The sequence below is a fragment of the Hippopotamus amphibius genome, chromosome 11, assembly GCF_030028045.1.
Source record: "Hippopotamus amphibius kiboko isolate mHipAmp2 chromosome 11, mHipAmp2.hap2, whole genome shotgun sequence".
Taxonomy (NCBI): domain Eukaryota; kingdom Metazoa; phylum Chordata; class Mammalia; order Artiodactyla; family Hippopotamidae; genus Hippopotamus; species Hippopotamus amphibius.
The window spans coordinates 107919866-107936498 of NC_080196.1; the positions used below are offsets into that span (position 1 = coordinate 107919866).

The 16633-nt window shown below is 43.8% G+C and overlaps 1 protein-coding gene across 8 annotated transcripts in view; it reads right to left on the reverse strand.

Moving 5' to 3' along the window:
- Nucleotides 1-815: 815 nt before the first annotated feature.
- RTTN (rotatin) overlaps nucleotides 816-16633 on the reverse strand; it is a 139093-nt gene continuing 123275 nt past the window's right edge. For 5 of the 8 annotated variants that reach the window (XM_057700127.1, XM_057700128.1, XM_057700126.1 and 2 more), the window contains 6 exons: nucleotides 14165-14291; nucleotides 12075-12277; nucleotides 8965-9232; nucleotides 3639-3742; nucleotides 2483-2552; nucleotides 1109-1406 (listed from right to left, as the gene is read on the reverse strand). In XM_057700127.1, the coding sequence (XP_057556110.1) occupies nucleotides 1321-1406; nucleotides 2483-2552; nucleotides 3639-3742; nucleotides 8965-9232; nucleotides 12075-12277; nucleotides 14165-14291 (858 nt within the window). In that variant the 3' untranslated portion in view covers nucleotides 1109-1320. Of the gene's footprint in view, nucleotides 1407-2482; nucleotides 2553-3638; nucleotides 3743-8964; nucleotides 9233-10292; nucleotides 10370-12074; nucleotides 12278-14164; nucleotides 14292-16633 lie in introns of those variants that run through there. The other 3 variants (XM_057700124.1, XM_057700129.1, XM_057700130.1) reach the window with 3 other exon arrangements.

A 16633-nucleotide genomic window follows, 5' to 3' on the forward strand; every position in this document is an offset into this window, starting at 1 on the left:
ATTTTAGAGGAAAACCGATTAAATAATAAATGTTCTGTGAATAACGCCTGTGATGTGAAAGTGCTCTTAAATGGAAGTTACACAGAAATCCACTCTATCATTCATCAGTGAGGGCTTAAAGGTAATACCAAGAAAATGACACAGAATATAAGAAACCACAGGAAAAAAGGAAGACATAATTCCTAAGATTCCTGCTCTTAATATTTTTCAGAATATTGGCATGTTCCTTATTTCAACTTAATTTGGGTTGCCCAGAAACTTCTGAACTTCCCAGATCTATTTTTCAGATCTCTAATCAATAACTCTCAGACACTACAAAATTTTCTGCTTCTATTTCAGTATTTAACATATATTTTGTCCCCATGCTTCCAGCTTCAATAACATCACATGGCTTATTTTATTAATGATAGCAATTTGCCAACAGTACTTAATAAAAAATGGGTTTTTTCTTTTTCTTGTTAACCATCATTTAATTAGAAAACTTTTTCCTAAATAATGAGTGTTTGTATATGTGTGTGCTGTATGTGTGTATAGGCAGGATTTTAGTTCCCCGATGAGGGACTGAACCTGGTCCATGGCAGTGAAAGTGCCACGTCCTAACCTGCAGGGAACTCCCGATCTGAAGTTCTGAGTTCAGAGCTACCTGTTAGTTAAGAGTTATGTCAGGAGGCCTCGACAGAGTTGTTCTTGCTAGATTTTTCACATTCTTGTTCTTCATGATGTTCTGAGCTGAGACAGAATTTGAACCCAGGCGTACATGACCATGAACTCTATTTCTTTCTTTTTTATTACACATTTCAGAAGCTGAAAGGTGAAAATAATAGAATATGATGTTTTTATAAATCATATGGAAAGGAGTTAATATCACTGAAAATTGCAACAAGAAGCTGCTCACAAAATTATACACCTTTACTACAAATATCCCTTCACTGACATGCATGCTTTGAAAAATAAAGATTTGTACTGACAAGAGCCAAATTTCATGTAAAAATTTTTTTAAAAAAAGGAAATCAGAACACAATGTCTTCTTTCCATTCCTAACATTTACATTCATGAGATTGATAAAAGCCTGCAAGCAGCAATTATTAGTCAATTTCAGTTGCTAAAAGTTTATTTTATTAAATAACTGATAAATAGGATTTTTACAAAACACACTGCATAGAAAAAGATAAAAAGTCTGTGCTCCCAGGACTCCCTGTGCCCTCGGCTGCAGAGGCTTAGCACGTCTACAGGGACAAGTCCGTACACACTGGCTTCAGGGTTGGCTCACCTGTCCCCGTGCGGTGGCCGCCAGCTCCGGGGCAGGGCATCTCAGGGCTCTCATGAAGAGCTAAGCTGCTGCACGAGGTTTTCAAGACATTTCAAATAATAGGCGTTTAGAGGGGTTTCTTCCGAGTTTGAGAAAGCTGAGATAGAAAAATAAGAGTGTAGAAGAGCAAGTTTATTAGTTTAGCACTTCACTGAGCAGTGGACACACAAACATACGTGAATAGGATTAAGTGTAACAAAGTTCCATTTCAATTCTTGATGTTATAGCATTACAAGAATGTTTTTAAAATTTAATATTTAAAATATTAAAGGTTTAAAAAATTGAGACGTTATGGAATTTATTTTTATTTTTAATTAATGGTTTAGCCAAAGAGTACAAACAAAAAACAATATACCTCCAAAATGGACACGATTACCTACAATCCCAAACGAACGTCTCGCTCTTTTTATGTACCACCCCTCCATAAACGCATAAACTTTTCACATAAACTCAAATATTCACTACCTCCAGAAACTCATGGTCACAACTAGAAACAAACCGAAGGTGGGAAAAAACCCCACAACCAAACTACTTACAAAAAATCAGCCTATAAAAACACAAATTAATAACCAGCAGACCCAGAACAGTATAGGAAAGAGTTCAGTGTCTTAGCAGAAAAAAAGTTTAGAGAATAATGCTCATTGAAAACTGATGTCACTTAAAATGAAAAATGCACTTTGAGAGGAAAAGCTGCCTCATACCACGATCACATCGCAGGGCCGAGTGGATGCAGCGGCAATGGGATCCATTCTTGGAAGACTGTAATTCAACTCCCTGACGTTAGATCAAAGTTTTCTGTTCAAGGTCAATTCTAATTGGGCCCAGTTCTTATCACCTCACAACACACTTTAGCACAGTGGTAGCCACTGGCAAAAAGAAATTTGGTACAAGAAAAAAATAACTTGGAGAAAGATCACTGCCATGTCTTAAGAAACTACTGTATCTCAAGCATTTCTCTATTAGAACATTTTATTACATAAAAAATGTTACAATGAAAAGCATGGACCAAATATTGGCACACTTCACAATGCTTCATCAAAAAGCTCCTCAAACATCAGTGTAAAACATCAGTGTAGAAAACTGTCATTTTACTGCGAACTGTCCAAATATTTCATTTATCAGAGAATTCAGTGAATAGCTTCCAAGTTTAATCTATTTAATAATAAAACTTACTTTTCTTTGCTATGGAATATGCTTCATCCACTCTTCTTTTTATTGACGGACTTTTCAAAGTTGTTTTTGCCTAGAGATAATATAGAGCAATCCATTAATTAGATTTATTCCCATGTGTTTAAGAACAGTACTAACTCTGCGCTTGTTGACTATAGCACTAAACAGGATGCTCTGGAAGAGCACAGTGCAGCTGGAGGGTTACACACCAGCCCGTCCCGCTGTGCTGCCGCCTACATCCTCCCCTATCTGACTTGCTTCTTTCTCTACTGTCCCGGGTTCTTCCTTTCCTCTCCTTTACCCCTTCTCTAATCTCAATTTGCTATTTTAAACTATGCAATCTTAGTTTCAGTATTTCATTATTTTCTCAAACTTCAGATTTCACATCAAGGATATGGAATATTAGCAGTCGGTCAGTTGGTCAACAAGGATTTACTGAGTGACTCCAAACTGTGCAACCCTGTGCTGAGCCCTGGGGGTACAGGGGTGACCGTGACAGGAACGCCTCTGTCCTCAAGTGCGCTGACACCAGCCGGCAGGAGGGCAGGCAGCGCAGACCAGAGATGGCCAGCTATGAGGGCACCATTCGAGGATCGCCGTCTATCCTAATACTGTCACCTGGCCACTACTCAACCACTAGGCACACGCAGGCATTCCTCTCAGGAATGAGACGTCTGCAATCAAAGAGAAGACCAGAGGCCAGAGAGAGCAGCTGCAAGTCCCACCTGCCGGCCGCTCCCCCGGGGCCGGCCCTGTGCCTCAGCCTTACAAGAACCGACCTGACTTCAAACTCAGCGATGACGCCTCCTAGAGGAAGGTGAATCCCACAATTGGATAAAACTTCATTGTTTGGCTTGATTTCAGGATGAATTTTTTCTTGACGTGTCTTTTTGAAGAAACAATTCATACTAATATTGCACCAATATGGCAAACCAAGCTATATTAACGGAGAATTCACTCAAGAGAGAGATACTTCTAAACTGAGACACCTCCTGTTGAAATAATTACATGGAAGATCTCAACTGACCGTTTACTAATGGTCTGAATGCACAAAGGCAACACTGTCGCAGACTCCGATTTTTTCCTTGCTGACACTCCTCTGATGTCCCGGGACGCTTGGTATTTCCCCCCAGGGACAATGGCGATTTTAAAAACTGACCTTTTGGTAATTGTGAATCAGAGCCCAAAGCGCAGCTGCTCCAATCCTCTGAGCTTGTTGATTCTCACTTTCCAGACAGGCAGCTAGCACACCAATGACTTTTTCTAATAATAAATACATGAAAAAAAAAGGTCAGTCCCAGAAAGTACATTGTATTCATATCTCAGACTAGTCAGACACCCCCTTTTTACCCATCAAATACATACAAAGTTGGCAAAAACAATCTTTTATACCATGTGGTGTGTGGGAGGACAACCTCGAAACAAACTTTTCACAACAGACACAGAACTGTCAGCGAAGCCACGGCTGCTTAACTTTTTCGGCCCTAATTCAGCAAAGGCACATTCGTTGAAAGACAACGACCGAGCAGGAAGAAGCAGTTACACAATGAGTTCATTAACGAGCTGTCTGATCGTATCTCACACTTTCATGTGCAGGAAAACAGGACTTGCTCTTAACGATAAATTATAGATATTATACACACCTGTCAATAGCATGTGCTGCTGTATAACACAATGATCAAGAATGACCATATTAGTTAAGCCTTTTAAGAAAGGACTAAACATTTCAAAGCGTGTGTGTGTGTGCGTGCGTGTGTGTGTGTGTGTGTGTGTGTAAAAAGTTATTTAAAGGCATAACAACACACAAGATTCGCGCCCTCTGGGCAAAGCTAGCCAGAGTATGAAATCAAGGCTTACAAATTACCCGCAGCAGCCTACTCATTTTAAAGAAGTGGAGACGTCTAGCCCCAAGGAGATCGTCCAAGTGTTTCAGCACAATACAGGAACCTATTTTATTACTTAAATTTATGTATCATTAAACTCCTATCAAGTTAGTTCCCCTCCAAAATGTGTGATTTTAGAAACATGTTGTGGGCTTCCCTGGTGGCACAGTGGTTAAGAATCTGCCTGCCAATGCAGGGGACACGGGTTCGAGCCCTGGTCTGGGAAGATCCCGTGTGCCACAGAACAGCTAAGCCCGGGCATCACAACTACTGAAGCCTGCACGCCTAGAGCCCGTGCTCCACAACAAGAGAAGCCGCCTCATGAGAACCCCGTGCACCCCAGCAAAGAGTAGCCCCCACTCGCCACAACTAGAGAAAGCCCGCACACAGCAATGAAGACGCAACAAACCAATGAATGAATAAATAAATAAATAAATAAATAAATTTATTTAAAAAAAAAAAAGAAACATTGCATTCTTAGGGGTGAAACACGTGCGACTGGGAACTCTCTATGCACTATCCCTGCCCCACCCCGAATGCACCTAATGAAACTGTAACCTGGTTGAGGGCAGAGTCTGCATGTCTGCTCACTGGTGAATATTCCAACCATAGTGCAAGGTTACTGTAGGGGCACAATAAATACTAGTTGGATGAAAGACTCCATAATGAAAGCAAACAAAAATGCTGTTTAAGTGATTCTATTTAGTGTTTTAAAAAAAATTTTTAAGAAATTTAAAATCTTTTAAAGAAAAAAAAAAAAGCTGCTCCACAGAGCTCTGTGCAGGGGAGGGACAGAGAGTGTGGAAGGGGGTGTGGGTGCTGTGACCTTCCTGCCTCACCACCTGCTCTGCACTCCCTGCTCCCCCTAGATCACAGCCTTCCTGGGACCAGCCGACACACAGTGTTACCCGACGCGATTCACCACGTGAGGTGATGGGTGATACTCTTAGGGAACACCATCAAATGGGAGGGTGATTTCTGTGTTCTGCATCTGAGTATCATCCAGGGATGTTTTCATACTTTGTACTGAACCCTCAGAACATATAACCCACGGTCTAAATAAGTTTATATAACTCCTCTGACCAGTTATTATCTTAAATTTTTTTTAATAAAGTACATATATAGGTCAATTAATGTAGTGCCCCCTCTAATTATGCAAGTGGATCAATTTTTTTAAAAAACACATTTTATTGTGAAATATAACACGTGCACAAAAAGCATGTAAAACATTTTTAAGTTTAACAAATAGGTATGAAGTGAACGCCCACAGAAACATAAAAATAACCTCAAGAGAAGAGATGTGGATTTATTTTTATTTATCTGCTTGGAATTATCTGGGTCTCCTGAACCTATGGATTAGTGTCTGATGAAAACAGTTCTTAAAATGTTTAGCAATCATTGCTTCAAACATTTCCTCCCTCTTCTCCTCTCCTTTGAAGACTCCAATTAAACATGCAATTAGACTGTCCCAATGTATCTATGTCACTTCCTTTTTTTTTTTTAACCCTTTATTCTTTTAATCCTTTCTCATCTTTTTTAGCTCTGTGCTGCATTCTGGATATTGCTTTTCTGATCTATCTTCTAATGCCTAAATTTTCTCCTCCACTACACCTAACTTGCTGCCATGCATGTACACTGAGTTTTTAATTTTGGCTGTTGAAGTTCTAGAATAGTCCTGTCCAACAGAACTTCCTACAATGATGGAAATATTTATATGTATGTGGTCTAATAAGATAGCCATGTGCAGCTAGTGCAATTAATGAATTAAATATCTTAATCAATTTATATTTAAACACCTATAAGTGGCTAACTGATTATCACACTCAACAGTGAAGTTCTGTTTAGTTTTTTTCAAATCTTTCAATTTTTCAATTTCCTATTCCCTGAAAATACTTTCAAGTTTGCCATTTATTTACCTAAATATGGCACAAAGTCGTTTCCACATCTGTGTTTCATAATGCCAACGGCTGAAATCTACACAGATAAGTTGGTATTTCTCCCCCTGTTGTTTCTCACTCATGTGGCCATTTTCCCGACATGCTTGGTCACCTGTAACTGTGTACGGGCTGATGCTTTTGAAAAACTGTCTGTGGAGGTTCCCTGAGGCCTAGTGTGAACTTGCCCTCCATCCGTCAGAAGGCAGCTGCTCCTGCTCAGCCCCTGGTGGCACTGTCAATCGAGGCTTGGCTCCAGCCAAGGTCACAGGCCGCTTGCCTATGCCTCTCTGGGGTGCGGAGCTGTGAGGGGCAGTCGCGGTGCCATCCTCACACTTGTTTTTCATTTCTTTATAGTTGCCTGGACGAGGTTTTGGGCACCAATTCTGATTCACCCTTTTCTAAGAGGTTAGTTCTTTGGGATTCCAGCTCAACACCTGCAAGATGGTCCACAAGAGTCGGGAGAGTCCCAAGGTCTAGCCCTCCCCACTTGGCACTCCTGGACAAAAGCCCAAGCACATATGGCAGGCAAGTGTCCTTGGAGCAAAACAGCCTTCTGCAAACTTCTTATCACTCTGGGTACAGACTTTCAATCAAAACTGGTCTGGAAGTTTCCCACTATCTCTTTAGTCCTTTGATTTCTTAAGGTGAATTTTAATATATTTTACTCAGCATGTTTTTGTTGCGTTCAGAGAGGAGACCTAGCCCGACATGAACAGAAACAAGGCGTACTCCGGATCTGTTTAAACAGCAGAGTCAAGCACCACTGCCCACTCTACTCCTGGCCGTCTAAACCGGATGTTCGGCTGCTACTGATCTGAGCCACGCAGCTGCTGCTGACTCTGCCAAGCACCTCCCTCCGGATCCCGAGTGGACGCGGAGGCAGCGCCTATGACCTGGCCATGTAGGAACTGCACGGTTGCTGCCTCCTACCGTGCCGTGAAGGCCCCTGATCTCAAGTCTGGAGGGCTGGGGAAGCTCTTTTGTCAAGCTAACAAAGGAGAGAGAACATTGCTGATACAAGGAAAGGCTTAAAAATAAGTCCTGAGTGATCCAGAAATGGAAAATGCAGACTCCTCCTTCAGCTCCCTAAAGCCTGACCTCCTCCCAACCTTCTCAAAAATAAAACTGCAGTTAGCAGTCCCCAAAGAAAAAATTTCTTCTGAGAAAGGTGAATGCTAACAGGTGACGGCAGGATGGGAAGAGACACCTCACACAGGCTGTCTCCCTGCCCTGTGAGGTAGGGCCCTCTCGTTACCCTTATTTCACAAATGTGACGACTGAGGGAGACAGTGAAGGAGGATGGGAACCTGGAAACAAAGTCACCCCCCTCCCCAGCCCCTCCCCCATGTCCACACAGGGTCAGCAGAGGGGCCACACAAAAGATCACAGTTAATTTAGATAAGTTAAAGGCTGGCTGAGATTCTAAAATCTTTCCTTGCTTTTCCAACAATTCAATAATGATTATCAGAAAAACAGAATCATGACTATACACAACAGAATGTAAGCAGAATCCTTTCCACTTGGAAAACTCCATGTTTCATAGAAAAACACCTCTAAGAAAAGAGTAAGTGAAAAACATGAATGGAAAAAACTAATACATCTACCAAGTACCACAGATAGTGATAGACACTTTATGTGTAAAAAACTGATTTCTACCAAAGTCAAGAAAGGAGGGACCATTTTATAGATGAAGACACGGGACCCAGAGACGCTGGCCCAGGCGGTGATGAGTGATGCACGAGGGCCTGGCATCCGGCATGAGGAATGTGGGGGCCTAGAGCCCACTCCCCCTTTTTTTCATGATAACACAACGTCTCCTTATAAAATGTGAAATCACACACACTCTGAGAAACAGCACATGGCTGCACAAACAGATCTCCCCATTTCTCTCCTTCTGTCTCAACATTTTTCTGAATCCCCAATCAGTCCTGGCCTCCATCTGTCCTGAGATCAGAGAACAAAGCCGCTGTAAAGCTGATGTCACCATGTGCTCTTGGTCCTGAGCTCTGCTGCCTGCTCAGCACCTGTCTCGACCTCACACAGCCACCGGGTGCCCACTGGGGACAGGCACGATGCTAGCTGCCCCAGATAAACACGAACAAGAGAGACAGAAACCTCTTGACCTGTAAGAGCTTATGCGCTAGCGTGGGCAGACGAGGAATACCAAGAAATATACTGAAAACACAGTATAGCAGCTGGTGGTAACGCTGCGGAGAAAAATAAAACAGGGAAAGGAGGTTGGGGGTGGGGGTGGGGTGGGCAGGAGGAAGGGCGTGGGGATTACCACGTGGACAGCCTGGTCTTACAGGCCCCACGGACAGGATAGCACCTGCTCAAAGGTGAGGAGGAGTCAGAGGACCAGGAGGAGGGGCAGGAGGAGCAAGGTGGGGCCCAGGCCCTCCTCAGTACCACCTCTTGGGTCCAGCCTGGCCCCCCATGGGGTGACCAGCTAACACAGGAGATCTCACAGCTTCTCGAGGGCTGGAGTCACGCCTGATTCGCTCCTACAGCCGCTGCCTCCCACGGCGCCTTGCACATGGTGGGCGCTGAATACACACCTGGCACGTTACTTACAAAACTAGTCTGCGTTTTAACCTGAATGGAAGGCTCTACGAACAATCACATGTATAAACGGGTGCACGTGGTGTACAAGGAGAATACTCACCGTGAGCCAGGATCCTGGGCTTATTGGCAGGACTGAAGCAAATGTTATGAAAAATAAGAAGCGGTATGCATGGGGTGCTCTTACGCCTGAAGCTGCTCATCTCTGTGAGCAGGTCCAGACAGCCCTCGAGCCTCAGGATCATCTGCTGCCCGTCTTCTGCAAATGACATATTCAGGAGCAACTTCAACCAAAGGACGGTCAGCTTACTGAGATGTTTATCTCCTCCTTTTGGCAATGTTAGAGACAGAAAGTTCTGTAAGAAGTTACTCTGTGGATACATAGAGAGAATATTATTTTCTTATTAAGTCTTTTCATTATTTTCCTAGTCCCTTAGCAATCAATTAACTAGCATTCTGCTCCTCTTTTCCCCAACGATAATTTCTCCTTCCTCCCAATACCTTCCAAATACTCTATCTATATTGTTTCCAGGTCTAAGTGAAAAAGTTAAGGAGAGCAAAATAGTGCTCAAATTTTAATTCTTACTAAATCCTTTCCTGATGACGGTTAAAGTAACCAGTTAACTCTTAATTGTTTAGGACTGATTATCCACTTTGGGGATTATTTCAAGCTTCTTGAGTGTTCTCTGTCTGTCTTCTGGCAATTTTGCTACTCATTTAAAGGCATCCTACAGGGAGGAAAAAAAAAACAAAACCCCAGTCAGTCTTGGACACCAGTTAACAACTCTGATAGTACCAAGGATATCTGAATCTTTATAGCTACAAGTATCTTTTTAAAAACATCCGTGGGTACATCTTATATTCACTTTACCCCAGCTGCTTCTCATTACAGATGATTTCTCATGGCTACATGTCACGCTTGTAAACTTCCAGATGAGAAAGCTCCATTACTTGAACTGTAAGAGTCATTTCAACCTCCAGATAGAACCCCTTCCATAAAACCACACCAAACCCTGAACTATGTGAAAGACAATAACCTATTGCCTAGAATAACCTATATGCAAACAAGGAAAGAAAGCATAGAAGTATTCTCTCAAGAAGAAGCCCAGGACAGCATGGGAACCGTAGTCAGGTGGGCGCTTGGATCCGGGTGCAGACACAGGATCACTCAACTTCCACAACTCTCCAGAACACCTCAACTCTCCTCCTGTTTAACAGTATACTCTGGCTTATTGCTTGGATTCCCCTACACCTAAGTCAAGATTTTGGCTTGAATCCATAAGATAAATTTAGCATTTTTATGTAAAAGGACTCTGAGTACAAGAAGGAAAGAAGCTACAGAAACACGAGCAGCACCACCCGAGCAGCAAGTACACTGCAGAACCGCTCCCCTCCGCCCTGCCCTTGCCATCGCTCGCATCTGCTCCCCACCTCTCAGCCCAAATCAGTGCTCTTCAGAGTCATCCTTGTCTTTCCCATCAGCTAGATTCTGCCATGATCTTGGAGACCTGGGGTTGACAACAGTGATAAAATACGTGCTTTGAATTGTAAATGTGCTGTGGGCATTCCTCCTTTTTGCCAGGCCTAGAGACGTTTTTAGACAATTTCCTACACTGGGTAGGATGCAAAGAAACATGCCATGGAAGAGAGAAAACAGATATTATAGAATCTTGGTTGTACAACAGCATTCGCTACATGCTCTAATAGCCACAGATGAGTTAAGGGAGATGTAATAAAAGTGTCCAGGGCTTGTAACAATGCAGCAGAGGAAGGCTCAGAGGATTCCCAATTAGAGCAGAGGAAACACAACCTGATTGATCTGCACCTGAAACAGTGTGATCACACTTCTATCAAAATATGCTTACGTACAGTACCAAAATCATACACTGGGGCTTGAAATATCTTAGAGATCATTTTGTTCAACCTAAAGTTTTTTTGAATGAAGAAACTGAAGCTTAAAGAGAATAAACGTCAGCTCAGTCACGCATTAGATCCAAGAGTGGCACTTACATTCTACTTGAGAATTTCTACTTTGCTTCCTACCAGCCTTCTCTCCACAAGGAAGTGGCAGAAAACACTGGCCCCACCCCGAGTCTGTGTTCTCACGTACGTGGAAGTATGATAACCACAAAAATCCAGTTCACGATGACTACACACACACACACACACACATACACACACACACAGAGCAAATATCCAGGCATCTGCTGGTAAATAAACAGCTGAGGTGAGAGTAGTTGGTCCCTGATTTACATGGTGCAAGTACTCCCACCATGGCTGATTTCAAGATACCACCCTGATGTCAGCTGGCTTGCAAAATCCCTGAAAATTAATAAGACTCATGAACCAACATGGAGTTAGCGCAACATACCATGGAAAAGATCTTTCTTTAATAAGACTGCTATTTATTTAGAGATTGCACTCAAAGTGTGGCTTTTTTTAGGGGAAGGGGCAGTTGGGGAGATGATACAGTAGAGGAAAAGGAGACTCAATTCTTTTAAGAGCCATCAACTTTTGCAATTTATCTTGGCCTTCTTGTAAATGAAACAGAAGCACTCAAATTACTATGTACTAGTCACAGCTGATTGTATTCAAATTTTAAGGGATCTTCCAAATTAGGGATTCTGTTTATATACATCTAAATATAGTCTAACGGAACATGTGTACCAGATTTTGTTTAAATCAATCCTAAATTAAAACTACTGATAGGAAGTCAAGCTTTGGCACAGGAGTCTCAGAGGACTGAAAAATCACCTATACATTGTAGAGAAGTTAGGTCAAATTGGAGGAAAGGGGTCTGTGATCTAACCATTTGACAACGTAAATTGAACTAAAATTGTTACTGCTCAATTTGATCTGTTTAAAGACCAATATATTACTTTTATGATCTCAAATAAATGTAAGACAGCTGTGTTTCTACAACCATCATTTTTGAGAGAGAGAAAATACAACCCAAAAGCTAAGAAGACAAATTAAAAGGGAATGGTATGATCATACTCTAGTTTCTGTCACTTTACACACATCGTCTATCAACAGGCTTTAAACAAAGTGAACTTCCTAACCCTTTTACAATCCTTTAAAATAAAATGCCTTGAAACCATAATAAATTAATCCCAGAAACTGAGTTCTAGACTTTTCACACATGTCCTTGGTTGGAAGGATTATTTTACTGAGTCTCTTTTTTATGACACGAAGGAGAGGTTAAGTACTCACTTTTTGAATCACCCCTTTACAGTCATGAGACAAGGCCAGGTTTGAAAGAAACATGAAGACCATTTGCTGGACTGCAGTGTTCTCGAGAGACACCTGGGAAGCCATCTTCAGGATACACAGCATCAGGGAGCTTCCGGGGGCCCCTCGGTGTGCAGCCTGAACAGGATACTGTCCGTAACTTGACCAACAGAGAGAACTGCAACCTTCAAAAACAACAGTCCATCACAACGTGGCTCAGAAGCTTTAGTTCGGCAACCTGAGTGGTAAAGCATGCCTGTCTATCAAAGACTCGGCCATTAACCTGTGAACTGCAACAGCATGGAGGCTGGTGCTGATGCCTGCATCCGATCTAACAGACTGAGGGCCTAATGATCTCAATAAAGCATTTAAAAACCCTGTGCTCTAATGCCTCCATTTTACAGAAGAAGAAAGTGAGGAACACGATAACCCTGGGTGGGGGGATGGGACAAATGCCACCAGCCATATACACTGGAGTGGCTCAGGGCTCAGAGATGTTAACGATTTACTCAAGGTCACACAGCATACAAGCAGACAGCGCCAGCAGCGGCATCAACCGGTTTCCCAGAGTCCAGTATTTTCTCAGTAAATTAAACAACTCTATGGGACTTATCAAGGGAAAAAAGTAATCATAAAAGAATTAGAAATGCATTTTACCCTATTGTAACATAAACCTAAGGTGTAATTAACTTGTAAAAGTCCATGCAGGGAGGCCAGCTTAAGCATAAGTAGATCCAAATCAAATACATTCTGTAAAATGAACTCATAAAAGGCATGTAAGCACAAATAAATACAGTGATCTTTCCTGTAGGCATACTACACAGCAGTATCCAAATACCATGGTTTCCATTAATGTTGTATAAAACTATCACTAAATGATGCAGCTTTGCTTGGAAACAAACAAGACAGGAAAATAAAAAGCTTTTTCCTCAATTTTTCCTCAATTAGAACCACATTCTAATATTTGCATCCATTATAAGTATGTAAGTAACACAGATTGTGGTTTCAAAGACTTAAAGTATATGTTTCTTTTGCTCCATATTTTACAACAGATTCTTTTCTTCCCCTAAGTATGCTTCCCTAAACCCTAAGTTAAGGAGTGAAGGGTGGGGTAAAGCAGGACGACGTGCAGAAGCCACGCTGCAGAGACAGCCACGCCTTGCCGGTCACGGTCACTGGCGGGAGGCGGTGAGCGGGGGCGTGGGGAGCACGGACCGCCGGGCAGAGCAAGGCCGGAGAGGCCGCGGGTGCAAGTCCAGGAGCCAGAGCCGCCAGGGGCAGCGTCCGCGGCCAAACCTGGGGGGAAGAGCCGCCCACAGCGCAGAGTGGTGGCGAGCCGGGCTGGGCCTGTTCCCGGGGCCGGTCCCTTCTCTGTCTGTGTTGCGGTATTTGGAGAATCCCATTGCTGAGCTGCTGATGTTGCTAGAAAACGCACGCGAATCTCAACCTTGCCGGCTAACCCTTCCATCTGTGGCCCGACATCCACGCGGGAGAGCCCCGCTGCCCGCAGTGGCCCTCGCCCGCTCCGCGCACACAGCTGCTCCACACCTGGTCCCCTCCTCCCAGCTGGCCTCCCGCGCTCTGCTCACGCTGGGCTGTGGGCGGCTAACAACACAGGCCCTCAGGAGGCTCCCCTGAAATGTGCGTCAGATACAGGAATGAAGAGGCACCCCAGTGATGTCTGCCGTCACCAAGCCCAGTGAGCCCTCAGCCACCCTCCTCACCAGCCCCCTGCTGCACAACCTCTACAGCCTGTGCCCTTGCCCTGGTTTGAGGTCCTCCGTCACGATCCCACTCTCAGCTTTCCTGTGACTCTCCACGTGCGGCTGCCACATAACCGAATCAGCTTCTCTCCATCCCGAGCCGTCTGACAATTCTCCTATTGCACCCAGCATGCACGAAAATAACCGTTTGTTCTCATAACACCCTCAAGAAAGCACACCTCTAACCCACACACCCTCAGGTAAGCAGGAGAGACACTTCAAAATACACATTTTTTTTTTCCACTTTAGTAACATTACAAAATTAGTAATTTAGCACGTTATTGGAAGGCAGCTCTGGGTTCCATTTACCATTTGGGAAATGTGCAGTATAGACGCAAAGCAGCTGTAGGGCAGTCTGCATCAGGGAATCATCCAGCAAAAGCCAAGGCCAGAGAGAGTGCAGGACGGGGACGAGGTGGGCTTCCAGTGCTGCCTCCTGTTGCGGGAGGGAAATAATGAAAACAAATTAAAGTCAAAGCCAAAAATTGTCACCAACACAAGGAGACCAAAACTGGGTTTATATTTGTTCTGATGAGAGAAAGGAATCCTGTGGACAGACTCAGCACCAGCAACCAGCACTGTCCTGACCATGAGCCCGGCTAGTCTCAGGAAGTCCCTCCAGCACTGGGGCAACCAGGATACACAACGCAGGTAAGAAGTGTAGAAAAACAGCTGCTGAACATGTAAATTAAGCAAGACAGGGATATCTTGTAACACTGGATAAACTCTTGTGAATGCTATGATATGGTTAAGAAAAGGGATTTTCTGGTTAAGGAAATATTCTGATCAGCTCTGAGTTCTCCCCCCTCCCCCCACCGTGTGTCGTGTACGTATATATACATCTAATATGTGTGGCTAGACAGACACAGCAGAAGTAGATTACTATTTTTAAATAAGTTCAATGTGATAAAAATCCAGTCAAAATATTATGCTAAGTCAATAATTCTTAAGTAACAGTTTTTATTATGAAGATCAGTTACTGCTGGGACAGCATTATGGATAAAATATAACTACTGGCAGTAAATGCAGCAATTTTTTAAAAATTTTTATTTATTTATTTTATTGGCTGTGTTGGGTCTTTTTTGCTGTGCGCGGGTTTTCTTTTAGTTGTGGTGAGTGGGGGCTACTCTTCGTTGCGGTGCGCGGGCTCCTCATTGCCGTGGCTTCTCTTGTTGTGGATCACGGGCTCTAGGCACGTGGGCTTCAGTAGTTGCAGCACATGGGCTCAACAGTTGTGGCTCACGAGCTCTAAAGTGCAGGCTCAATAGTTGTGGCACACGGGCTTAGTTGCTCCACAGCATGTGGGATCTTCCTGGAGCAGGGATGGAACCCATGTCCCCTGCACTGGCAGGTGGGTTCTTAACCACTGCGCCACCTAGGAAGCCCAGCAATTTTTTAAATGAATAGAATTACTAGGCAATCTGTAGACCCCTGTGCACACACGTGGGCCTTCATATTAATGCCCTACACAACGTCATGCAGCATCAGTGACAAGAGAGATGGGCAACTCATCCCCAATGTTACTCCGCATGCTCCCCACCCCTCCCTGCACAGGAGTGCAGCCCTAGAACTGTCACAGAGAAGACAGAGACAGTGAGGCAGGAGCTCCTTCTCTGTTCCATGTCCTGTGCACACGGTTCACCTGTGCTCCCTCCATCCACCCTGCCGCCCGCCCGGCAGTGAGGCACAGGTGCTTCTCTTCCGGTAGAGACTGACCCGTCCATCTGGAACTCACCCCCGCCTGCCTCCTCAGGGCTCTGTATCCATCCATTAGTTCTTTTCCTCCTGTCTCTTTAATAACTAGTCCCCGATTTGCTCATTTGTGTTTATATTTAAGCATTTTACATGTTAGAAGAAGGAAACATACAGACTAGCTTCCTTTAATGCTATATGTCCTAAATTATAAATGCTGCTTTTCATAACCAAGCTTCTAGAAAGAACAGTCTTATTGTTGCTATTTCCCAGCTATTATTTAATATTCAGCTTACTTCAATTTCTTTTCTGAACTGGTGATGCTGGTAAAATCACTCCTACCTTTATAGCCGTCAAACCCTCAGGCACTGTGGCATCTATTAAAGGCTCTTTGTTGTTCATTTCCACGCAGCCCCTCTATCTTAGATCACCTCCAAACTCTCTCCAGCACTCCCTTCTCAGTTGTTTTCTGTCTCCTCTTAAATAGTCATATTTTCCAAGGATATGACCTAGGCTTTCACTATATGCTCTCTTGGGAAATTTCAACAAAAGTCATGGCTACAAATGCCTCTATACACGGCTAGCTCCCAGTCTGTGTTGCCCCTTGGAATCCCAGACCCATGTAATCCACTGACTACCTGCCATTTTCCACCCTGATGTCCCAACGACACCTTATCCTAAGATGTCCAAACCCAACACGAGGATCACTTACGGCTACATTCCGCTCTGTTATGCACGCCTGAGTTAAACTTGAGCCTGGAAGTCGTTCTACGTCTGTCTTCTTCCCCCTCAGTATCTCACATTTGCTCCCCGCTCCTTCCCCTCTCCCTGCCCCGAGTAAGGTCTCGTCACCTCTTGCCTGACCAGCACAGACCCCCAACTCTAACCCTGCCCACTGTTGAATCCATCTACCTCACAGCCCCTGTGATCTTCCCAGGATGAAAACTCCTCAGCGTCACACACAGAGACACCGGGGTGGGGTGGATGCAGGTGACCAGGTGAATCACCACAAGAGTGACCAACAATTAGTAATGGGAGTGTGTCACACACCTTGGGTAAGCTGGAACAGGAAAAGAAATTAAGAAT